General features: G+C 35.5%; 2 protein-coding genes across 2 annotated transcripts in view; one reads left to right on the top strand and one right to left on the bottom strand.

Annotated features, from left to right (window-relative positions):
• LOC142345919 (uncharacterized) overlaps nt 1–22,334 on the bottom strand; it is a 39,894-nt gene extending 17,560 nt beyond the window's left edge. Inside the window, exons 1-3 of the mRNA XM_075398379.1 lie at nt 21,795–22,334; nt 19,169–19,292; nt 1,899–1,961 (exon numbers count right to left, since the gene is read on the bottom strand). Coding sequence (XP_075254494.1) covers nt 1,899–1,961; nt 19,169–19,292; nt 21,795–21,997 — 390 coding nt within the window. The 5' untranslated portion in view covers nt 21,998–22,334. The remainder of the gene's footprint in view (nt 1–1,898; nt 1,962–19,168; nt 19,293–21,794) is intronic.
• The window catches only part of LOC142346286 (BBSome complex member BBS1-like), a 176,788-nt gene that overhangs the window by 53,431 nt on the left and 98,271 nt on the right, over nt 1–25,086 (top strand). Inside the window, exon 13 of the mRNA XM_075398800.1 lies at nt 22,319–22,330. Coding sequence (XP_075254915.1) covers nt 22,319–22,330 — 12 coding nt within the window. The remainder of the gene's footprint in view (nt 1–22,318; nt 22,331–25,086) is intronic.

Genomic DNA, 25,086 nt, shown 5'->3' with positions numbered 1-25,086 from the left:
CCAAAATTTGTTAAATAGTTTTTGTCCTTTTCTGAGTTTAACGACCATTACTGGCCAACGCAACTTTTGATTTCTCGGAGATGGGTTACTTGACAGAACTTTCAGGACAAAAAATGGTTTGGAACTTATTTTATTGCGAAGTTGAAAATATGTTTAATTTTTTTGCCCTTTTCTTTTTTTTCTATATCATTTATTAACAAGGCTAGAAAACTAGAAGTTGCAGAGTCGAATCCAATCATGGAAGATATTCCTGTCTCTCTTTCTCTCTCTTTCTCTCTCTTTGGGTTAGGATTTCTTTCCTTTTCTTTCTCGTTCACGTTTTACCTCTCTCTCTGTTTCTTTTTTTTGATGCCGCACTTCAGCTGCTTTTATGTGGCGTAATGGCATCATCTCTGACCCCTCATTAGCAATGAGTAATAGTAGGAATGTTTTCCCATCATAAATGATTAACAGGCTTTTTTTAGGAAATCCTTGTTAATAGCTTCTTAAAGCAATTTGTAGCAAATATATTGATCCTGTTATGCAATATATGTCTCTTTAATGCAATTTTTTGCTTGGCCGCTTTTTCGTCTTACCCTTTTGACTTTCGTCTTCATAAACCGGATAAAGAGGTAGCGCCCTGAGGTCACTAAATCGTGGCTAGCTGCTGACGAAGCCAACCGCTCGCCGGTAGTTTGAGAGCGATTCGCCCGACGTTAGTCGGTTATGTTTTTAAATTCTCTCACGCATTCAATTACGCAATGTGGTGATCACTGTCAAGGTCAGAAGATCAATGGAGACGTGATAAATTGATAAAGTCCGGTTATTAAGTAATTGAGAATTAGGTTGTCAAAGTTCATTAGAGTGTTGCTAGCTGATAATGGTATTACTCTTAATAGAATTAAGTATAGATTTATAAACCAACTGAAACTGCGCTCCAAATTAGAAAACTGTTTGTCACTGAATAAACGGAACAAATTTCGGTCAATTCACCTCTTTTCTTTTTCTGTTTCAATCTCGATGTGAATCAAGCGTGTCAAAGGCGGCTATTTTGCGGCCATCTGACGGCTATGTTTCGTTTTACACAAGTCACGATTTTCACGCTTGTCTTCTGACTTATTTCCCCCGCTGTTTCAACTGAATGGATTATAATAAATTCTGTCATGCATTGAATTACGCAATGTAGTGAATACGGCCAATGTCAAAATTGCAAAATCAAAAGAACGGGATAAACTTAAAGCCCGGTCATTAAGCCATACTTCATTAGGTGATATAAAGCGATTGCGAGCTGGCGGTAGTATTATGCTTAATAGTTTTAGTTTAGAATCTGAATAAAGTTTAGTTTTGGAATCTAACAGAGTATGCCGAATTTTCACACCAAATAAGAACACTTTGCTTGCCATAAATTTTGTCAATTTCTATCTTAGTTTTTTCTTTTTCTGTTCCAATCCCTATGTTCGCCAAGCGGGTCAAAGGAGGCTATTTTCCGGCAATTTTCGGGCTATGTTCTGAACTTGCCGTGTTTTCATTTTTAAATTTGTATTTAAATGCCAATTCTGGTAAAATGTTAATGCTTCAGTTTTTGCATTATTTGCGAAAGTTTTATGCATTTGCATTTACAAACCAGATAATTATATGGAAATGTTTTTGGCAGGTCCAGGAACACTCTATTGCCAATAAATAACTCATTGTTTTTGTAAGAAGTCGAATTGTTTCAAAAAGTGACTTAATCTGTTCATCTTTCATCACCCTGTGATTCAGAATATCTAATTTGATTGATTTTTACTTAAGTCTCTTGTTTATTGAAAATTTTCCAGAATGGGAAATTAGGTTGGGTGAATGGAGGTGACGAGGAATATCTGCATACAAGTTAAGCAAGTGTTCTAGTTAATTCAATTTAAAATAATTGTGCAACTAACCGTATCTTCGACCCCAGAGTAGTTGACTTTTGGGTTGAGCGATGCTGTATCGATTTCACAAGTCTGAAACAAAGTATATCGAATGAGGAGGATCGGTAATGTGAGTCTGCACATAAAATTTCAATCCATCTTATGCTTTTTTATTGTAAACTGTAGAAGTTTTACATTGAAACAATCAACACATGCACAGATACATATTTACTGGGGATTACTCATCGATTGATTTCTCACTAAAACAATGGAATGACTGTTAATTGATAATAAAACAATGACTGTGTATTGGTATTGGCATTTTTTTTTTACAATTCAAAGAATTTGAATTGTATTGGTGCTTTTTTGTTCAAATGCGGCCTTTAAAAAAGCTTTTTCTTAATGTTTCTTTGGTTCAGAAGTTTAATTGTGTTATCGTAATTGTTTAGGTTTGTTCTGACAGTGGTTTGAAGATTTTTGGAAATTAATATGAATTTTATACCAATTTGCTTTTTTATTTGCCTTTTGTTGAATTTTTGGCGAATTTATTTTTCGCTCTATTTTGTTTGCTTCTTTGTGTTGGATTCGACTACCAATTTATTTTTTATGGTCCAATTGATGCAGTTTGTTGGTATTAAACGGTGTTTTGTTGGGAAAAATGACATTAAAATGAGAAGTTTTGAATTACTTAATTTTTTGCAGTTTTTCGTTTTCTTTTCTAACCTTAGATAAGTTTTTTTATTATACCTTGCGTACTGTTTTGAGAGTTTTTCAATGTTCTATTTGCTCAAACGAACGTTTCTGGGTGTATGTGCTCTCTTAATATCCAAAAATTCATTTTATCTTTTGTTTGAAGTTTATCTGTTGTTTATCTTTTTTGAAAGCTTTTTTAAGCTCGATTTTCAAGCATCTGATAATGTCTATAGTTCAAATAAGTTGTTTCTGCTTCCTTTTGATGGTTCTGTTTTTTTGTAAACACTGGCAGTTTTTTGGATTTCGGAAGTTTTTTCAAAACAGTGCTTTGGACGTAGCATATTGGCTATTTATCCATAATTTGTGGCTAAATTTTGTTGAATTTTTAGAGAGAATGTTTTTTTTTCATTTTGACATTTGTTTCTTTTCCTTTATCTCCGTTTTTTCTACTTGCATAGAGTTGTAGTCAATAAATGAATGAAAAAGTGTCGCATGCTCTTTGGCCAAGTGTTGTTTTGTAGTTGCTAGTTTTAACTCATCGTTATCATCTTTTCTGGTCAGAAACTTCGTTTTCATGTTGTTTAAAATTGATCAGTATTATTATGTGGGATAATCGTTATTTTAGTTAGGTAGGACAATTGTCTCCTTCGAATTGTTTCCGGAGTTCTTCCGGCTGAGTTTTTTTTTAAGATGTGTTTAAATATTGTTCTATGACTTTGGGATTTCGAAACAGGATAAACCGGTAACGCTCTGTGGGCATTAAGTTTTTTTAGAAGCTCCCAGCTATCTTTAGTAGTCTTTTAAGTGCTTAGTGGGCCAAAATTTAATGTGAAAAGGGCATAAATTTTGTTTTTTTTACGCCCAAAATGGTCTATTTTTTCCCGTTATTATCCGAGTTTTTCAGAAGGATATAGAAATAACGCTTTTAAAAGCGTTATTTCTATATCCTTCTGAAAAACTCGGATAATAACGGGAAAAAATAGACCATTTTGGGCGTAAAAAAAAAACAAAATTTGTGCCCTTTTCACATTAAATGCCCTTTTTCGTTCTGCGCTCATTCTGCTCTGATTGCTTTCAAGCGCGGCCGTTGCTCATCAAAGCAACTCAAAATGAAAACAATCAGTTAAAAAAACTGAATCTGAAATGGAAATGGGATAAAACCATGAAGACAAATGTTACATTCTTTTTAGTCTTAGTTCTCATCTCTGCTGCTTATAAGTATCAATAATAGCCTCATTATCCCCTCACTAATAAACAGGGGTATCTATACCTACAACGTTAGACCAAAACAAATTGCATTTTCAATTTTTTCAAATCAATCTTCTGTTGCAAAACCAATGGAAAAGCAGATAAAAGAGATAGTGGATTTCTGTTTAGATTGTTACTTGATAGAGAGCGAGAATTGTTTTTGCTGAAACAGTTTTGCTAAGCGAGCAAAGTTTTCATCGCGTACGGCTTTTTCGCCTGTTCTTTGGTTTTAACTGCAAGTTTTTTTTGCCAAAGCTGTTTCCCTCAATCATGTAAAGCAATAGTAGCTCGTTTTGAAGCTTTCATGATCATCTGAAGAAAATTTTACAATTTTACATTAAGTTTTGAGCTATTTTTATATCATTCTGCCCTGTTTTCAGCTACCAATTTTTGTAACGTTCTTATTTTGTGTTACAACATGTGCTCAATTATGTAGTTGAAATTAGCTGTTCTGATAGCTTTTTGTGTTCTTCTGTTTTGATCAATAATTGTTTTACTATTATTTTGCTGAATAAAATCGAATAGTTGGGACAATTTTTCCGAGTCCGTAGGACTATGCGTGTTCCTTCTGATTTTACACTTCTTGCTGTAGTTTTCCTTGTTCAATTTTCAGACAATTTTTTTCTTGATGGACCCTTTTCTTGGGGTTGCCTGTCAATTGTTAATTGTTAGTTTCAGATTCTTTTGTTTCACTTTTTTATTGGTTTTTAATATTTCGCCGTCAAATATTGGGAAGGTGATTGCTATACGAGAAGATGTAACTAAAATTGTCTCAGAATAATGGTTCCTTCCATTGCATTTCTTTCTCTCTACGAAACCATTTTAATTAGTTGTCTTTATTGTTAATATTTTGTTGCAAATTTTTGAAGGGTCTTTTGCCATTAGTATTCTGGAGTTGCAACTAAAAATTAAATTTTATCAGATTGATTTTAGTTTGGTCAGTTTTCTGATGATACTTTCCTGTTAATGTTGCAAAATGCTTTAAATAATTATCTGCAATTTTGTTTGTCTTTTTTTTCTTTGGTATGGAGGCGGGAACTATTTTGGAGGCGGTCTTTGGTGATAGTTAGTAGGTTTGAATTGGTGCCTCTTCAAGGGTTTTACGGGAATAGGTCTGCTATTTCTGTTTTTCTTCTGAATGGTCGTCAAGTTTCTTGGTTACAAGAAGAGGTTGGTGTTGGTGTTGGTTTGTTCAGGAAGAATTTTTGTGTTTTCTGTTTTTCTGATCGGGGATTGGTTGAGAGGGGTCTAAAATGGAGGTTTCAAGCGGATGCCCCTCGTCGCTAGAAAGTTTTTTGGCTTAATTTAGTTTAAATTGTTTCTAAAAATAGTGTATTATAATAGCTTCTTGCCAGTTGTAATTTGATTGTTTGCTCCCTAGTTACTCACAAGAGAATTGATGTATAAACTGTGAGGAAAGCTAGTAAAGTAAACAATACGGATCGGAAATTTTTATTTTTGGGAAAAATTTAATAAGGAATTTTGATCTGAAAGAAAAGTTTTGGCTGATAAAGGAAGGACTAGGTCGGACGGTGAGATAGTTTTTTCAAAATAAATATTTTTTTGAAATCACAAGGATGTACGGATACCAAGGGTGTCATATCCATTGGGGTCGTTATTGATCATTTCAATGATGTCTCAGTTTGGTCGGTTTTTGGGGGCCTTGGGATAATGTAATAAAATATTTACAAAAGGTTAATTTTCATAGGTTCTGTAGAAAATCTTTTTTCTCGTTATAAGGCGTGTATTGGATTCTGTCCATCGAACGATAGTTCAATTCTATTTGTTTTCAGATTTTTTGTTCATGTCTCTTTCCATTCATGGCATTTCTCTTTATAAAACCTTTTTATGTAGTTGTGGTAATTGGTAAATTTTGTTGCAAAGTATTGAAGGGTTCTCTGGTGTCGATTTTTGATAATGTCCCATTATTGGTTGGTTAATGGGGGCATTGGGATGATGTAATAAAATTAAATATGAAAGGGTTTTTTCCCAGGTTCTCTAGAAAAAAAAACATTTTTTCTCGTTATAAAGCCTGTATTGGATTCTGTCCATCTAACGATAGTCCAGTTCTATAAAAATTACATTTGTTGAAAAACTCCCTGCCTCGCAACACTCCCTGGATTCCGACTTCCTTGTAAAAATCCTTCTTGGCCGAGGAAGTTCCGGACTTGGCCCCCATTGCTTAGGAGGAATTAAAAAGAAAATGGCAGCGATGTTTTCAGAAAAAAATAGAAGAGATCAAGTTTACTTTCCCGGAATTCTTTTTTATTTTGTAAGAACTAAAGAATACTGCAACGAGGGTGAAACGGTTCTGAAATAATTTTACGACATCGGACTTTTTTAATGAGTTAATCCAAAAAAAACACGGGGGATTCTTTCAAACCTTTTCAAAGTTGTCAGGATTTTTTGTGTTTATTGATCTTTGAAGCCCCGTCAAAACTTTTGGATTGAAGACAAGGTACTGGACAGACTTATGATACAATAAAACAGCGGTTTTTTGGTTATAAGTAAATTAGCGATGAGCGGCTAAAAAAATTTGCGGTTGTTGATTTACAGAAGCGATTGAAATTTTTATAGTGCTTGCACAGGTGATACTCGATAGTTTTTTGCGAACTTGAAATTGTTTCAAAGTTTAAAATACCACGAATTATAGCGATTTTCGAAATAATTTTAATTTTTTTTTCAGATGTTTTTTCAATTATTATAAGGAATCAAACCTTGATACTGAATGGTTTAGAAACCTTTTTTGTCGAAACAGGGAGCTAGTGTTAGTGGATATATTTGAGTCGAGAAAATTTGAACTGCAGGATTTTATCTTTAAGAGTTTTAGCAATGTCAATATATTAGTTTCATCTATTTTTGTGAGACTCTGTTTGGCTGGCATTGTTCAACTGGTCTGACGGACAGTTATAGTAATTCTTTTCAAACACTTTCTTTGATTTTTTGCTCAGAGTTTGTCAAGCTGTGTTTCTGACTTTGTCGATTAAAAATGTGTTTCGGTTTACCTTAGTACACAGCCTGTTCAACATTACGCGTTTTTGTCTTGATTCTCTAGGCTAGTTTCATTCTCCGCTCACTCTAGTGCAACTATTTCTGGACAGCGTTTGGTTATCACAGCATTTCAAATTTAAAAAGTCGGTTCAAAAACGGAAACAAATAGAAACGGGTTCTGTTCACAGCTTGTTCAACATGTTGCTTGAAATCTTTTTGACGTATATAAGCTGGTTTCATTTTGCGCTCATTCTGCTCTAACTGTATTTATGCGGCCGTTGCTCATAGAGGCAATTTGGAATAAAAACAGTCAGTTACAAAACTGAATCCGAAATGGAAACTGGACAAAACCATGAAGCCAAATGTTACATGCCCGTTATTACTTTGTTTTTTTTTAAGTCTTAGTTCTCATCTCTACTGTTTTTTGTATGAAGAATAGCCTCATTATCCCCTCACTAATAAACAGGGGCATGTAGTGCTACAACGTGAGAACAAAGCAGGTACCACTTTCAATTTTTTTGTAGTCAAATCAACCTTCTGTATTAAAATTAATGGAGAAGCAGATAAGAGATAGTGGATTTCTGTTTAGATTGTTACTTGATAGAGAGCGAGAATTGTTTTTGCTGAAACAGTTTTGCTAAGCGAGCAAAGTTTTCATCGCGTACGGCTTTTTCGCCTGTTCTTTGGTTTTAACTGCAAGTTTTTCTGCCAAAGCTGTTTCCCTCAATCATCTAAAGCAATAGTAGCTCGTTTTGAAGCTTTCATGATCATTTGAAGAAAATTTTACAATTTAAAATTGTTTTTAGCTGTTTTTTAACCATTTTGCCCTGTTTTAGGCCTCCAATTTTTGTAACGTTCTTGTTTTATGTTACAACATGTGCACATTTATTTAGTTGAAATTAGCTGTTCTGATAGCTTTTTGTGTTCTTCTGTTTTGGTCAATAATTGTTATACTATTATTCTTTTGAAGAATTGAAAATTTGGGACAATTTTTCCGAGTAGGTACGACTATGCGATGCCAAGGGTGTCATATCCATTGGGGTCGTTATTGATCTCTTCAATGATATCTCAGTATTGGTAGGTTTATGGGGGCCTTGGGATAATGTAATAAAATAAATTACAAACGGGTAATTTCCTAGGTTCTGTAGAAGAACATTTTTTTTCGTTATAAGGCTTGTATTAGATTCTGTCCAGCTAACGATAGTTCAATTCTATTTGTTTTCAGATTTTATGTTCATCTCTCTTTCCTTTCATGGCTTTTCTCTTTATAAAAGCATTTTATATAGTTGTGTCAATTGGTTAAATTTCGTTGCAAAATATTGAAGGGTATTTTGCCAATTGTTTTCTGGTGTCGCAACTGAAAAGTGGATCTCATCAGATTGCATTTCTGTTTTCTCAGTGTTTTGATGATATTTTTCCTGTTAATGTTGAAAAATGCTTTGTATATTTATGTGGGATTTTGTTTGTCCTTTGTATTTGGTATGGAGGCAGGGACTAAATAAGGGGTGGGTTTCGGTGATGATTAGTAGGTTTGAACTGGTGCCTCTCCAAGGGTTTTGCGGGAATAGTCCTCCTATTTCTGTTATTATTCTGAATGGTCGTCGATTGTCTTGGTTACAATTTGTTGATGTTGGTGTTGGTTTGTTCAGGACAAAATTTTGTGTTCTTTTTTTGTCTGATCGGGGATTGGTTCAGAAGAGTCTAAAATGGAGGTCTGAAGCGTGTGCCGCTCTTAAAGATAAAGTTTTCAGGCTGAATTTAGTTCAAATTGCTTATAAAAGTAGTGTTTTACAATAGTTTGTTGAGAGTTTTGACTTGGTTGTTTGCTCACGAGTTACTCACAAAAGAGTTGATGCACAAGCAGTGAGAGGAGCTCGTAAAGTAAATAATACCGATCGAAAATATTTGTTTTGGGGGAAAATTTAATAAGGAATGTTGATCTGAAAGAAAACTTGTTGGCTAATAAAGGAAAGACTAGGTCGGATGGTGAGATAGTTTTTTAAAAGTAAATAATTTTTTAAAATCACTAAGATTCGCGGATGCCAAGGGTGTTATATCCATTAGAGTCGTTATTGATCATTTCAATGATGTCTCGGTATTTGTGGGTTTATGGGGGCCTTGAGATGTACCAAAAGAAATTACAAAAGGGTAATTTTCCTAGGTTCTGTAGAAAAACATTTTTCTCGTTATAAGGCCTGTATTGGATACTTTCCAGCTAACGATAGTTCAATTCTATTTGTTTTCAGATTTTGTGGTCATCTCTCTTTCCTTTCATGGCTTTTCTCTTTATAAAACCATTTTATATAGTTGTGTCAATTGGTAAAATTTTGTTGCAAATTGTTGAAGGGTATTTTGCCAATTGTTTTCTGGTGTCGCAACTGAAAAGTAGATCTCATCAGATTGCAGTTCAGTTTTCTCAGTGTTTTGATGATTTGTTCATCTCTTCCCTTTCATGACATTTCTCTTTATGAAACCATTTTGTTTAGTTGTGTTATTTGGTAAATTTTTGTTGCAAAGTATTGAAGGGTTTTTGGCAAATAATTTTCTGGTTTCGCGACTAAAGAGTAAATTTTATCAGATTCCAATTCACTTTTGTCAGTGTTCTGATTATATTTTTCCTGTTAATGTTGAAAAATGCTTTGTATAATCATGTGGGATTTTGTTTGTCCTTCTTTTCTTTGGTATGCAGGCGGGAACTAATTGGGGGGCGGAATTTGGTGAGATTTAGTAGGTTTGAACTGGTGCCTCTCCAAGGGTTTTGCGGGAATAGGTTTGCTATATCTGTTATAATTCTGAATGGTTGTCAAATTTCTTGGTTGTAATAATTGTTGGTGATTGTGTTGGTTTGTTGAGGAAGAACTTTGTTTTGTTTTTTTTTCGGATCGGGGATTTGTTGAAAGGGGTCTTAAATGGAGGTTTCACGCGCGTTCCCCTCGTTGCAAGATAAAGTTTTCGGACTCAATTTAGTTTAAATTGCTTCTAAAAAGAGTGAATTACTATGGATTAATGAGAGTTGTAATTTGGTTGTTTGCTCACCAGTTTCTACTCACAAGAGAATTGATGTATAAACTGAGAAGAAAGCTTGTAAAGTAAATAAAACCGATGTTTGTTTTTGGGGGAAATTTTAATTGTGAATGTTAATGTGAAAGAAAATTTAATGGCTGATAAAGGAAAGACTAGGTCGGATGGTGAGATAGTTTTTTAATGGAAATACTGGTCACCAGGATGCACGGATACCAAGGGTATCATAACCATGGGGGTGGTTTTTGATCGTTTCGTTGATGTCTCATTATTGGTTGGTTTATGGGGGCTTTAGGATATTGTAATGAAATGAAATACAAAAGTGTACATTTTCCAGGTTCTGTAGTAAGAAGTATTTTTCTCGTTATAAGGCCTGTATTTTCTGCCCAGCTCAGTATAATTTAATTCTATAAAATACCATTTGTTGGAAAAAACATTCCCTTCCTCGCAACTTTCCCTGGATTCCGACTTCCTCGCAAACATTTATGTTTCGATTTGTATGTCAATTTGTGGCTATGTCTTATTGGCCGATGTAGTTGCGGACATGGTCCCCATTGATTAGGAGGAAATAAAGTGAACAAGACACTGAGAATTTCAAGAAAATTAGAAAAGATAAAATTTATCTTCCAGGAATTTTTTTGTTGTGTAAGAACTAAAAAATGATGCATGGACGATGAAACGGTTCTAAATTTTTTAATGAAATTGGGCACTATCAATGAATTGAATTCAAATAGAAAGGGAAGTTGTATGGAAAGATAAAATATTCAGAATTTTTTTAATTGTAGAGAAATATAAGTTATGGAAGGATAAAATATTCAGATCTGACTGCAAGTATGGAAAGATAAAGGATTCAGATATGACTTCAAGTATGCAAAAATAAAGTTTTCAGATAAGTCTGCAAGTTTGATGTCTAAATCTGTAATAAAGTTTGCGTTAAGTGGAAGTTGCGCGAGAAATAATAAACAGTGCCGTCGAGGGTAGAATAGGTGCGAAGAATCTCGGGTAACAAGTACTGGGTAATATTAACTTCGGGTAATAATTGATATTCGTGATTGGAAATGGGGTCATGGCGTTCTGAGATTCTTGTTAGGGAAGGTTTAAACTATGACTGGTTCTCCTACTGAATTCAGACGAAATTGAATGTTGCTTTCTTTATTCCCAGACCGATTACAATTAATAATATGTTGCAAGACAGCTGATGTTTTTTTAAGTATTAGGTATAAAGGAAACTTAGTATATTTTTTGGATCATTTTTCTTTTAATTTTTTTTCATTTTTTGTCTTTTTAATTTATAGACAGGGAGTGGATTGTTGGATAGGGATTGCAAGGAAGAATTGAGTCGAAGAAGTGATTTAGTGCATTTGTTAGTTTTTCTGACTGCTTTGGTGAGTTTCCGGGTTCAAATCCCGGTAGCGACGGTTTGCTTCCCTTGGGCTAAGGGAAGACTAGAAAAACTTAAGAAGAGAATGGATACATGTGCCTATAGGTGAGGCAAGGGGTAGGGTTAGGGGAAGGCAACTTTTTTTGTTTATTTGCATTTTTTAAGTGCCGCTCGACCATTGTCATTAGCGCTGTTGGTAGTGAGTTTGACCCCGGTCCTGATGTTGAGCCTTCGCGACCGAGTCGTGATTGTTTTAAATTTTTGTCTTGCGTTTTCTCAAAATTTTTCCTCTGTTCGGTATTCTGAAGTTTTAGGATTGGAAAAGAGATGCTGATGGCTGCTCGGCCAAAGGGTTCTAAAAGGGATGAGCTGGTGTGATTGGATTTGTTGGTGTGTTACTGTGCTCAATTTTGTTCTTAGTCCCTTTTCAGTCTGCTAATATAGACCCCTGAGAAGGTGTATGGAATGCAAGATTTATTTTAGTTCTGGTTAATGGTTTTCGAATTCAGTTTTGTCTCGAGTGTAAGAAGCAATAAGGTTATTTAGTTCTCGTTCGGGTTTTTAAATTCAGTTTGGATCTCGAGTGGTAGAACCAATAAAAACTTATGTAATGGGTTTTCCGGGTGTTCTTGCAAGTATGCTTACTTGTTGAGTGGGACAATTTGTTCAAATTTTGTTTTTAATGCACCGTTCTTCTTGGGTTACTCGAAAAGGTAAACATCTGTGATGTTTTCACCCCTGCTCTAGCACTTTTGAATAGGTTAGATGGAGAACACTGATCACAAAAGACAAAAAACCAAAAAGAATAGAAAGTTTACTCGGGATGTATTATCTGAATCGTTTTTTCAGTTCTTGTTTGAATGCCCGAATTGTTTTCAAGATTGGATCTGCTTTTTCCTGTATCGAGGCGTCTTGTGCGTGGCGTCTCAATTTGTTTAATTCCTGGTCGTATTTATTGAAGGTTTTGAATTTGCGCCTCTGCTCTTGATGAAGTTTAATAGCTCATTCAGTTGGGACAGAAGTTTGAAAAGTGTACCTATTGGTTCAGGAATTTGAAAGTCTAGACGTATTGTTTGCCGCATGCTCTAGGGTCTTTTCTGATTCGAAAAGGTAAACACTTGTGAAATTTTGACCATTGCTGTAGCACGTGTGAATTGGTTAGATTGTAAAAACTGATCAGAAAAGACAGAAAATCAAAATAATGACATTTTACGCGGGATGTGAGCTCCCATTTCATGTTACCAGCTGCAGTGATTTCGTTCTGTGCTTCCTTGATCGCTTTCAATTTCTCCCGAAACAAAATTTCCTCCAAACACAATTTTAATGAAGCATAAGATTTTGTCCCGTGTTGAAATTCCAATTTCTTTTACTGCTGCGGCTGCACCCCTAGTTTGTTTGAAGTTCGTTGCTATCTGAATGATAGTCCTCAGGGGTGCGCTCATTTCTATCTTGCAGTTTATGATGCCTTGTTGACTTGTTTGGGTGGTTTATTTTCTGTCATTGTTTGCTGTGTTATCCTGTGCAGCTCTGTTGTTGATTTTTTGAAATTAGTAAAGTTCAAGGGGCATGCATAGTTTTCGGAAGTCCACATTTTATTGGTTTCCTGTGTCAAGTTGAAAAGGCTATCTTCAACTATAACTGTTTTGGTGTTCAATGGGTTGGGAACTAAGATTTCAGTTTTGACTATTTTTCTGTTGAGATTTTCCTGATGAGGGTTAAATAAAACACCATCTTTAGTTGACACTGACGGATGCTTCGTTTCGCTTTAGGGTAAAAGGTTCGAGGTGAATAATGTTTGACAATAATTTGAGGGAAATGCATCCTATTTTTCTGTTATGTACGGTTTTGCGACTATGCTACAGATTGAAAGTTGATAGTCCGTTTCTTTTGATTGTCAAGGCTTTTCCAGTGTTTTTAGTGAGTTGATTAGTCGGTAATAATTTAAAAGAGTAAAGGAGGTTAGCCCTTTTCTTTGGCTGTTATCGTCAAAACAAAGTTTTATGGAGGTTTTCGGTAAATTCTTGTCGGCGGAGCGTCAGCGGAGCGACTCTTCTCCGGCTTTGAAGAACGGGTCCAATGTCAGTTCACTGTTAGATACTCTTTGCAGTATAGATGTTCTTGTGGTATTGTGATGTTAAGGTTTAGTTAATTCTGCTTTTTGTGTGAGTATTTATTAATTTTGAAGTGCGCAATGAAGTGAGAGTCGGGTTTCGTCCCTCCTCTTGGGTTTCGTCGATCTGTAGGTTATTTTTTGGATGGGTTTGGTAAATTGTTTCAGCCGAGTTGTTCAATTCTTGAATTAACAGATACAGCGAGAGGTCTTGAATTGAGAGGTTCATGAGAGGTACTGGGAAAAAGTACTTTGAGAAGACATCAATTATTGAAACAATGTACGTGTGCATGGGTGGCATTCTTCTTACTATATCTTTTAACAGGTCTGCTTAAATTTTATAGTGTTGACATTGGTTGCAATTGAGGTTTCAATGCGGCCGCTGTTGTTGCTTTTATTGGTAAACACGAAAGGCACCTCTGATGCAGTCTGTTTAGTGCTCAGTAAAATTTGTGGAAGAGATTCATTTATTTTTTATTATGATTTGGTATTGGTGCTCCTGTGTCCGCTTCGGATGCTATTGTGAATTCTGTGTATTGCTTCTTTATGTTCGTGTAGTGAGATACAATTTTATTCAATAACGTCATTTCCTGTGGTTGAAGAGTTTTTTTGGTAGAGGACGCCTTTTGTTGTCTTTAAATTTGGGAAATTTTTCGAATACTGCTTCAAATCTATTGAAATGTATTGCCATGTTGTTGGTGGGCCTCATTCAAAGCAAGGCATTACCAATGCGTTCGTCATGTTGGTTTTCGGTACGTAAATTTAGGGGTCCGCCTGTGAGTTGAAGTTTTTTCACTGGATTTTGCTCCTGCTTTTCGTTTATTTGGGATGGTTGGAATTTGTAGTTGAACGTCTGCTTTTTCAGTTGGTTGGTTTTTTGTTTTCTGCTTTTCTGGGGACACTTTGTTTTTACTATCGTCATGTACGCTTCCAAATGAGCTAATGGAGATGTCAGGATTGTCTGCTGCCAAGTTTGTTTCAGTCTTGCATTGGTATGCGTGACTTTATATGTAGTTCGAGTTTCTCTTTCGGAGTTTTGGTCTCTCGATAAATAGTCTGCTGCCTAATTGGCTCTAACCGGTAGGTGTCCCACGATGTCGAAAGTGATTCTGTGCATTCCACGGAGTTGGTTATTTAAATTTGGTTTGAGAGAATCTGGTTACCGATCTGTTGTCTGTCAAAATGAGGACTTGTTTCTTTGCATCCCAATAATATATTTGCAAAAGTGTGAAGGGCAAAGTGTACTGCTTCAAATGGGTTCGCATAGATCGATAGTTTCAAACGGTACGGGTGAAAGATTCGCGAGCGAAAGCTCACGGGTGCATACAGTTTCATGTCCTGGCGTTCATTCGTCTTGTAGTCCTTTCTCAGAAACAGTTATCCCGCTGCCTAAAGGAGGGTATTTGCCATTATAGCATACCGCTGATCAACTTTTGATAGTCTGAGAGATAAGTTACAGGCTGCTCTCAGATCACGTAAATCTTCGAGCATAAGCTGATGATAATCTGTTTCGACCTAAGCTTTCTTAAGCGAACAAAAGATTGGCAAGAGTGTCGGAAAGTTTGGGGACGAAGGTTTTATTAAAGTGGAGGAAACCAATCATTCCCTCGACCTGTTTTGGGTTTCACCGCGTTAAGTTTTTAAAGAATTTTTTTGTTTTAGGGTGTGATTCCCCTCGAATTTAGTGCTCCCCCGAATATAGTGTTGTATCTCCTGTAATCCTTACGCACGTTTGTCGGTAACAAGTTGCATTCCCAATTTACAGATACAACAGAAAACTGAGTTTATCTAGCAGATCTCCTTTGTCGTGTGCTCCGATTCCAATCTCAGCCACATATTGGAATTATTTGTCCTCAGTTATCACTGGGTTCATTTTTTGTTCCATGAAAGAGCTGAATGCGCTGACGCTACTAAGTCCGTGCGCAAGTAATTGAAAAGCCTGTGTACTGGAGGCGAAATTGAACGTCTTGTGAAATCCTCTTTGTCTTCAGAAATCACCCTCTCGTTCCATTTGAATGACCAGAGATGTCTCCCTATCATTGTTATTCGGTAGCGGGCGATTTGATTAACGTTTTGAATTTGACGCGTCAGATGCGTTTTTCTACCGGGCTCATGTTTGTCGAAATATGGGTTTCTGGATCCCTCTCGGATAAGGACTAGTACTTAGTGTTGTTAGATGTTAAGAGAGTTGTCATCGGTTTGTCCTTTGTAAGCCTATCGAAAGTGCTGCAAGGCTGAGGCCCAGTCTCCAACTGTTGTCTCGAGCAGTCCGATTTGTTCTGGCGCTTCTATTCCGTCTACTTGGATGAATTCCAATAGTTTTTTGTTCGTCTGGTGAGAAAGTGAATTTCATCTTTCTTTTCACTAACATTATTTTTTGGCTATTCAAACGTTTGTTTAATAATACTTTCATATGCAGAAGGTTTAGCTGGACCGTAAAAATGGACAGCTGTGCGCATCTATTTCGTTTTCGTTTTTATCGAAGAAGGGGAGACTGATTAAGGTAACAATTTTTCGAATACCCTGATTCCTTCTTGGTACTGTAAATGCCCATTTTTAAACGGTATTCGGTCACTGAAAAGGGTTGGAGATTGGTGCCGAAAATGCAGATTGGTGCTGAAAGCTGCAGTAATTATCAGGTGGTTGTGTTTTGTCTGGTTTTTCATACCAGTTTTCAAAATGTTGTTTGATATTTTGCTGCTGAAAGTTCGGATATCAACTACTCCTTCCTTCAGCAAGTTTGCTGTTTTTAGTGGTGTTATAAACATGGTTTTGCTACTTTTTGTCTTGCGGCTGGTATTGTGTTGTATAAAACATGCAAATCATTTAATTTTTGACTTTTGATTGAACGCATTTTTCCTTCACTGTAAACTAGTTGTCTGTCCGGGCAATCACATGCCGAGTGATGATTACTTGTGCATGTCATACAGAAAGTCTTCAGTGTTGTTGGAGACCATTTGCTGCAGCCGTTGTTTGGTTATTGTAGAAAGTTGCTCTAGCTCGTATTTTTTTCCTTGGATTCTTTGAAAATTGCTGCGTCTGCGTCTTCTTTGGCAGTGGTCATTTTAGTACTGTCTGCCATTAGTGTCATTGTTTTGTTTCGATTCATCAGTCTATTTTGTCCATCCGTTGTTTTGTTCATTATTGTAGAATGTTCCTCTTCCTCGTGAATATTGTCCTTGGCTTCTTCGACGATTTCGGCGTCCGCGTCCTCTTGGGTTGTTGTTGTTTTTGTATCATCTGCCATTGCTTTGATACATCGGTTTATTTTGGCGATACCCTCTCCTATATCTGTTGCTTGTTTGAAATCGAATGTAGTGGTTGTTGTCGCGGTTGGTAGAGGTTAGTTGATTGACTTGCATTGAAGCGATTCCTTTTGCGATTACGTTTTCACGTGCATTGATCTTTGCTGGGCTACTGCAGGCTTTCAGAGTGTCTATTGATTTTGTACGTTGGGATTCTGGGTTTATTTGATAAATTCGGACTGGTCTTTTGGTGGTTGCACGGAGATGGTGTACTGCAATATCGTCATTCCTTAACAAGACTTACATTTGAATGGAATTCCTCGTTTAGATTGCTTTCTCATCCTTCGCGTACTTTTGTCAGTGCTGCTGATACCAGCTGCGTCATTTTCAAAAATGACTAGGTTGGCAGGACGCTGTATTTGTGTAGAAAAGTCGTCCGGTTGTTCCTTTATAATGTTAATTTTTCCCAGCGTATCTGTTTCGTTGCTACTAAAGTAAATTATCAAGATCGTTTTTGGAGTTTTCTGCTAGTCTGAGTAAGAAGTTGAACGCACTTCCCGGCTAGGTGCAGATGCAGGTACCTTGCACGTTGGTGGTTTGCGTCTTGGATAATGCATACGGTAATAATCTCTTAGTAGTCCTTCAAATTCTGGCCAATTTTTTTCAGATGTTCCAGAGAAGCTTGGATCTCCGATGTATATCAATGGCTGAATTGTTCTTAATTATTTTCCTGAAATGAACAGTTAGAACGATCCTCTTGTTGAGCCGATTCGCAGAGTGCAGTTTGACTTGTTTGACTGTTGTTTGCTTCAATTTTTACTTACCTTTGTGTCTATTGTCGTCTTATCCGTAAAGGTTTTTTGGATGGTAGCTTTCTCCAGGGGCGTTCAAAGAAAGTATTTCGTGAAGTCTGCGATGTTAAGAATGTTGCAAAATTTTCTTAATTGTTTCGAAAGCCTAAAGCTCTGTTTTGTTTTCAGAATTATATCAAGAATTCGGTAGTTGTGGAAAAAAAACTATAGAGTGCTTATTGATTTGAAATGCAGAGCCGCTTGATGTCAGAAGAGGAACCTTCCTGTGTAACAAAGAAAAGTGGGATTTCGCTACTTATTTCCCTAATAATTTGAAGGGTGTAAGTTTTTCTTTTAACGAAGCTTTGCATGATAGTAATTTTGTCGGCAAAATTAAACGTTGATCATCTCTGTTGCCATATGATGACTCTCTGGTTTCTTTTTGTTTGTTCTATCTTTTGTAAGATACGATGCCTGTGTTTTTGCTAAGTTTTAAGCTATTAGAAGACTGAGTTATTGATTCATTTACCTTTGTAATAAAGTCTTTTCAATGTGCTATTCCGAGCGCGAGTTCTGTAAATCTTTGTTTTCTGCAAAAAGATGGTTGTAAAGCATCTGAATTGCGGCAGGCATGGATGAATAGTGGATAGTATATATCAGACTTGTTATAAGTTTTTTTACACAACATTTTTTAACCGATCAATGTTTACCATTGTCATATTCCGGAAATACTGGACTTCAGGTTAGCATTTACAGGCATAAGTGAGTGATGAGTTTTTCTACCCAGAGGTACGCCTGCGAATATTTGTTTGAATTGTTCAAATTTTCCTTCCTTGCAAAATTGTTTTGAGGCATTGGAATTTGGAAGCTACTCTTATTTTGTCCTGAAAAAGTTTCCCTACGCTTTAGGTCAACCAAAATTCACTCACGTCCGGATAATTGCGTTGAGCAAATAATGGGCTTCTATAGTTGAATTGCGAAAGGGTCATGATCAGGTTGCAGTATGTAGACTTGGTATATAAACAGGGAGATTGTGCTCGGGTGTTAGCTTGATGTTTAATTCCGGGTTATGCCCAACATAGCATATGTCGCGGGATAATATGGTCAAAATTTTCACTGAAAATTGGAAGCTTTTCGAGTTTTACAAATTCTTGTTCTTTGTTCGACTCGTTTGTTTCGTTTTTGTTCTGTTTGTTTTACAGGTTTGTTTATTATCAAAAATATACCTAGCGTTTTTTTGCAACAAGTACAATAAAATTATAGCCGTATGGTTAAATATACTTGAAACGAACAATACTTCAGTTATGCAATTAGTTATTACAATTAGCTATACCTAGCGTGAAAATAGAGATGCGTCTCTTTTCTCGGTAACAAGTTTTCCTTTAATTGGTTCCAAATTGACAGCCAAAACTAGGCGCGGAGTTGAAGTCTGGTTTTGCTCTATTGCTTGTTATGTAAAAAAGTGAAGAATTGAGGATGACCCACCTTGCATGTGTATTGGCACATTTTAGTTAAAATGTTCGACTAAAGATTTGTACCTTGTAGGCTATTTCGTACTCTATTTTACTTAACAATTCTATGAACAAATTTAGAATTTGAAACATGTTGTCAATAATTCGTTCTTTGTGGCCTGTAATTGATGCGAAATACGAATACTTGTATTTTTAATATAATTTCAGACTGATATTTGAACTTTGCGTCCATTTTCAAGCAGTTCTTTCAGCTCTCGTAGACTGTTATCAAAGAAGCAAAATGATATAGAAATATTGTGTTCAGCTATAAGCTTTTGTGCCGTGATAAGAGCACAAATTTCAACTCACAATTTTATTTCTGGAGCCAACCGGGTAGAAGGTGCCTCCACCCTCCCCCTGGCATCCCTTCGCATCCTGACATTCTTTGGAAGGGTCGGATCCAATCAGTCCACAGGGCATGTAATAATACGTTCTAAATCAGAAACAAGATAGAAGTATCTTCCTCTACAAGTTCCTGCCATAAAAGAGCATTATTTTGAGCAATTCAAAATCAATGCTAATTGTGTCACCGGCAATTTTATAAAATTCTGAAATAGCTTAAAAAAAATTGGTGACCGGAGAAGATATAGACTCACTGTAGCTATATGGCTGTTGTCTTGTTAATAGCTGTAGTAGCGATAACTGAGGGCAGCTATTGTTCTTCTTTCTCTTGGTATTTTAACAAGCGATTGGAAGTCTGGTCAGAACTTTTTTGAAATAGAGTTCAGTACTTGCATCTAATGTCTTCTACAATTCAAATAATTTGAATTGTTTTGGGGTGCGGGCTCTCTTTGTTCTCACAATTTTGATTTGTTGACACTTTTTTAAAGTGGTTTTTGAAGTCAAATTTGAGTGGTGATATTGATCACACCGAAAAGGGAGCGGGTCACGTCAATAAAGCAAGCAGTTTTGTTGCGTAATTTTTTTTTAGTTATTTACTTTTTTCCTACTTCAATTTTGGCAAGAGATAAGCTCAAATGATTGTGTCATTCTAAATGAAGGTTGTTTGAGAGCTGCCTACAGAAGCAACAATAAGTTATACAGATTTTCAATCCAAATATAACATCTCAGCATTTACTAAAAATAAGTTTCCTTTTGTTCTGTTTCTTTTTCTATCTTTTCGAGACTGCAGATCTACAAAGCTATTGTGGCTATTTTCCGATATTCTGCCAGCTATGTTTGCTTTGATTGGTTTTTTTTTGGGCTTAAAGGTCTACGAAGCTATCACTGCAATTTGTTAGCAATATGCCAGCTAGCTTCATTTTTATTACTCAAAGAGTAGTATTCGGTTTCAATAGATTTTTACTACCGAAGTCGTGTTTTAGTTGTCTGTTTTACCACCCCAGGAGGAATTTTCATTGGATTTAAAACAAAAAATGTGACAATTGAGAACCGTGCTGTTGTTTGACTGCTGCATAAGGTAGGGTGGATCAATGAGTGATTAATTTTCTGTTCATTCAGCATTTCCGTTCATTCTTTAAAATAGTTTGTTTGCTTCAATTATTCTTAGGAGGTCATTTTGGCCTGTAGCTTTAACGTTACTGTGTTCATTGTATTATTTGAGGTTTTAAGTAATTAAACTTTGTTGTAGGTTTTTGGCCAATTTGTTTGTTTTATTTCATATTTGGGCATACCTACTTTGAGTTCATATTTGATTTTGTTGTTAATAGCCTGACAGCGATAGCTGGGGCTATTATTGGCCTTGGCCATCTTTTGATTATTTTAACTTTGTCGTCAAGTTTTTTGTTACGACCATATGAGGTTACGACTACTTCGAATCTGCTTTTGGTCATTCGTTTAAACAATTTCAACTGAATTAAATGCGTGACGTCATTTTTTCACTCTTAGTGGAGCGAGTTTTTTCTTTAGTTTTTGGTTGCGCGTGACTTACCTCACTCTCAAAAATGACTTCTTCACTTTGAAATTGACTTTTCTTTACTTTAATTCAAAGATATAAGGTCAAGTGAATGTGTGTCACTCTAATAAAGGTTATTTGAGAGCAGCTAATAGAGGCAGCAATAACTTATACAGATTCTAAAAGAAAAGAGTACTTTTTGGTCTGTCTTTACTGTTTTTTAAGGACTGTAGATCTACGAAGCTATTGCGGCTTTTTTGGGCAATCTGCCAGCTATGTTTAGAAGTGGTGGTTTTGTTTTGGAAATGAAGCAACATAGAAAAAATTAATGATCTTATTAGTCTTGCTTCCTGTTTTTGTTCAGAGATCGCAATTTGTGCGCCTCTTATGGCATCGACATTTTTGTGCAGTGCTGAGCTGAATTTAAGTATGGTAAGCTCTCTTGGCATAAGTGTGTTAGTGGAAATCTGTATGAGGAAATGATTCAATATTCGTTTTTTGTCAAAATTAGTTTTTGCTTATGTATAAGAAACTTAAATACGAGATCGATTTCGTTTCGGTTCTGCCTAATTCAGATGTTACTTTTTTGACAAAGACGACTTCTCAAATTTGTGGCCAAATTCCTCCGGTCGTGTTTGTTTAGAAAGGTGGGACTAGCATTGAAAATGTGCTTGCGAATAAAGTTAAAGTTTTTAGTTCAAGTACTAAGGATTTTGTTCAAGTGAGTTGAGTGATTATGGCCAATTTGTAGTGGAAAATCAGCCAATTCCAGAATCTATCTCCTGGCTATGTGTTTTATTGATAGGTGTACTTTTTGTTCAGGCACGGGTTTGAACTTAAAAGGGAATGTGAGTTAAATTGCCGCAGTAAACAATTTTCACAGTGAGCGGTAGAATTTCATTAAAGTGCTGACTGAACGGATTGTTTTTTTTTTGACATACTGGACGCAGCTGACCAATTTCAACTGCGTTCTTTTTTTCGACTTGTTTATTTTTTGACACTTTAGATTTGAGCTGTTATTTTAACAATTTTTCTAAATCTATGCTGATCTATTAGCTCAAAAGTATAATTTTGATTAACCTGCCGGCATTTGGAGCGGAGGTACTGGTGAGGACTGACGTGAATGATTTCAAGTCAATCTCGGAATCCTGACCCCCAATACTCATTGAAAGCTTACAGCTCTCTTCTTCCATGGTACACGTGTCAACTCCTCTCACGCCCTCATTGCAAAGAAGGACCAATGAAGTAATCACAGAACACAAAAGTACCAATTTCAATTTCATCCCTGCTGGTGGATGAATATTGACGCAACTTGAAACTAAAATTGAAGATACTTGGTTCCACGCTAACAATGACAGAATTTGTTTTCTCTTTGATGTCAGAGATCTTAAAGTGAAACCGGGGATATAAATGACGGTTGAATAACAATCAAAAGTTTATTCAGGTGAAATTCAATCAATGATAGAGGTTTAGTTTGTGGTATTTATCGTGGTTAACATTCCAGTTATACTTGGCCCGGTATCAAAATTGTTCAAGCTCGAAAAGATTCTTGCTGAACAGTTGATCATAACTTGTTTGTTGTATTGATGGCAATTTGAATTTAGACCGAAGAGTTGGTAAGTAAAGAGTAAATCTCCAATTTGGTTGTTTGTCCATGTTTCGACACCAAGAAACAAACATGCCGTACAATAGTATTGCTCGATGACAACAACTAACATGTTGTGGGATTTTAACGAGATCATTTCAGCTTCTTCGACTGTTTTCTGGTTTTGAACTAAATTGAGTTAGCTTGTTTGCAGGTATATATATTAATCACACTACCATTGTTGATATAATAAAACTTATGAAATTGACATCGCTTACTGACTTGGAAAAATTAGTTAGCCTTCATTTTGATGCGAGCATAGTTGTTGGGTTTTAACATCGGTTTTTAACAGTAGCGTAGTTCGTAATGTATAGTAACTAGGAACTGCTGGTATTATTCAAGGTGCATCACCCCCCCCCCGCCTGCCTGCACCTATCCCCGCTATCTATCCCCCTCCCCTATTTTTCGTTAATTTGGTTTCGTTTTTGTCAAGCAGAGTCCTGATTTCAGCGCTTGTTTTAAATCTTTTTCTCAAGCGTTTCCTGTCATTTTTAGCATTTTCTAAGTTGAAAATGATTTCAGTAATTGTTTGTTTTAGTGGAATTTGATGTCAACTATGATGTTAGAGTAGATTTTTTGTTAACGTTATTAATTTGATTCAATATGGTAGGAATCAATATTCGTTGCATTACTATCGCAATCTAAGGACTTAGAAATGATTTAGGAGAATATTAAAGTAAAGTCCTCCAAAAGTCTTCTGAAATGAACAGCTGTTTCTCGTAACTTCGAATTTAAGGAATTGTAAGTAAATTTAATATAAACAAGGAGGCTCTGTAATGTGCGATTGCACATAAGGTTCAGACCCCGCTCATCCACAATTTAGGCATAATTGTCTACCAAATGAGGAACAAATAGAAAAACCCAAAAATTCAAGTAATTTTCAAAGAAATTGGTGTGTGAATGAAAAGATAGCCTCCAAAACAAATGACTCAGTGGAGTAAAAAAAAAATGATACATTAGATTGATGAGATATGCCAATATAAAGAAAGCGAGTCAAGACGAACAGTAAAATCAAACAACAAACATTAATTACATCAAAAACTTTATGTCCGTTTAAAAAAAAACAAAACTTTAATAACAAAATCAAAAGAGCGGCAGATGAAACTGAAAAGAAATATAAATTTCGTACTTCACCAGAAAAGATATGGGACCAGTCCATAATAAGGCTCGGTAACAATTAGACGAAAAGAGCAAAAACAGCAAAGTTAAAGAAAAACATTAATTTCGAAGCAATGAAAACCATAATAAATCAACTGAAAATGGGATATAGGTTTACGATTACCTATGCTTCTATAGAAGAGCATTGAAACCTGCCATTATTCAATTTTTGATGTGGTTACAAAAAGAACAACCATTAGACAACAATCAATTTTCAACAAAAACTTGCGAGAAAACGCTGTCGAGGCCGTGAAGCCATATTTTGCCCGTCAAAACATCTTCCATCGCGCCCTTTTAGAACACCGATAATGTTTTAATTGAGCTCTTATTAATGAGACTAGGTAACGAGTAGACAAAAGAGAAAAAGTCAAAATGTAATAAATACTTTTGTAATTTCCGAAAAAAAGTTTTCAAAGTCATTAAAGCCATTAGCTACAAAGTGAAATAAATAAATAGGTTCTTTTATTCGTACAAAGGAAGCCTTTGAGACCGGCAATTATATAGAGTATCTCTTACGTCTACAAAAAAAACGTCAAATATAAAAAAATCAAAATTTAATTTACTTTTTTCGTGAAAAACCCGTGTCGAAGCCAGTAAAATCATAACGAATTCTGTAAAAACCTTAGATTTTGTGACACGAATCCTTTGTGACACCTTTCCTTGACACCAATAACGTCATATTTGACCTGTAATTAATGATACTAGGTAACAGATAGACAATAAATTGAACGAAATTGCAAAGTTAAAAAAAGCGTTATTTTTATTTTTGAAAAAAGTTGTTTTCAAAGTCACGAAAGCCATGAGCTATCTACAATTATAAGAATATCGGCTCATCCACTCTTCCGAGAAAAGCCAATGAAAACTGTCATTATGCAGGAAATTTCATACGACTGAAGAGACAAAGTAAAAACGACAATTAAAACAAAAATAAAAAATCCAATTAAATTTATCGAGAAAGTGTTGTCGAAGCCGTTGAAACCATAATCTATTTTTCGAGGATTTTGATATTTTCAATTGTGCTATTTTTGATCGCCAATTGTGTTATATGTGAACTGTCAAAAATGTGGTAATGTGACAGAACGTGGCAACTGGCCAAATGCCTAAAAATTAAAGAAATTAAAAAAATTTTGAAATCTAGTAGTATCAAAGCCAGAATACCATAACTTAAGGCTCAAAACCGCAATAGAGATTAAATTTTAATTCAGTAGGAAAAAGAAGCATTTTTTTGACGCTAAGCAATAACGGAATTTGAAGTAGGAATAGCCTCCTTTTGAGTCTACAAAGATTGTGTTATTGTTGTTTGGGTGTGCACTTCCGTCAAATTTAATCAAAGTGGACTAAAGAAGGTTATTTTGTGCTGTTTTTGATGAATAAAGCTGAAATTTGAAATACTTAGCCAAAATATTTGCCAAAAAATTAAAAAATATTCAACATTTTGTGTCTTTAAAAATAAAATCAAAAACAGTATTCTTAAAAATTTTAACAAAGTTTAGCAAAATTTATAAAATTTTAGGCAATAATTCCTGAAAATGTGAATAAAAACAACGGAATTCACTCTACTTTTCAGAT

Source organism: Convolutriloba macropyga, chromosome 9 (genome assembly GCF_964194025.1).
Source record: "Convolutriloba macropyga chromosome 9, txConMacr16.3, whole genome shotgun sequence".
Lineage (NCBI taxonomy): Eukaryota > Metazoa > Xenacoelomorpha > Acoela > Convolutidae > Convolutriloba > Convolutriloba macropyga.
The sequence above is the reverse complement of the archived record's forward strand: the minus strand, read 5'-3'. Positions and strand labels throughout refer to the sequence as shown.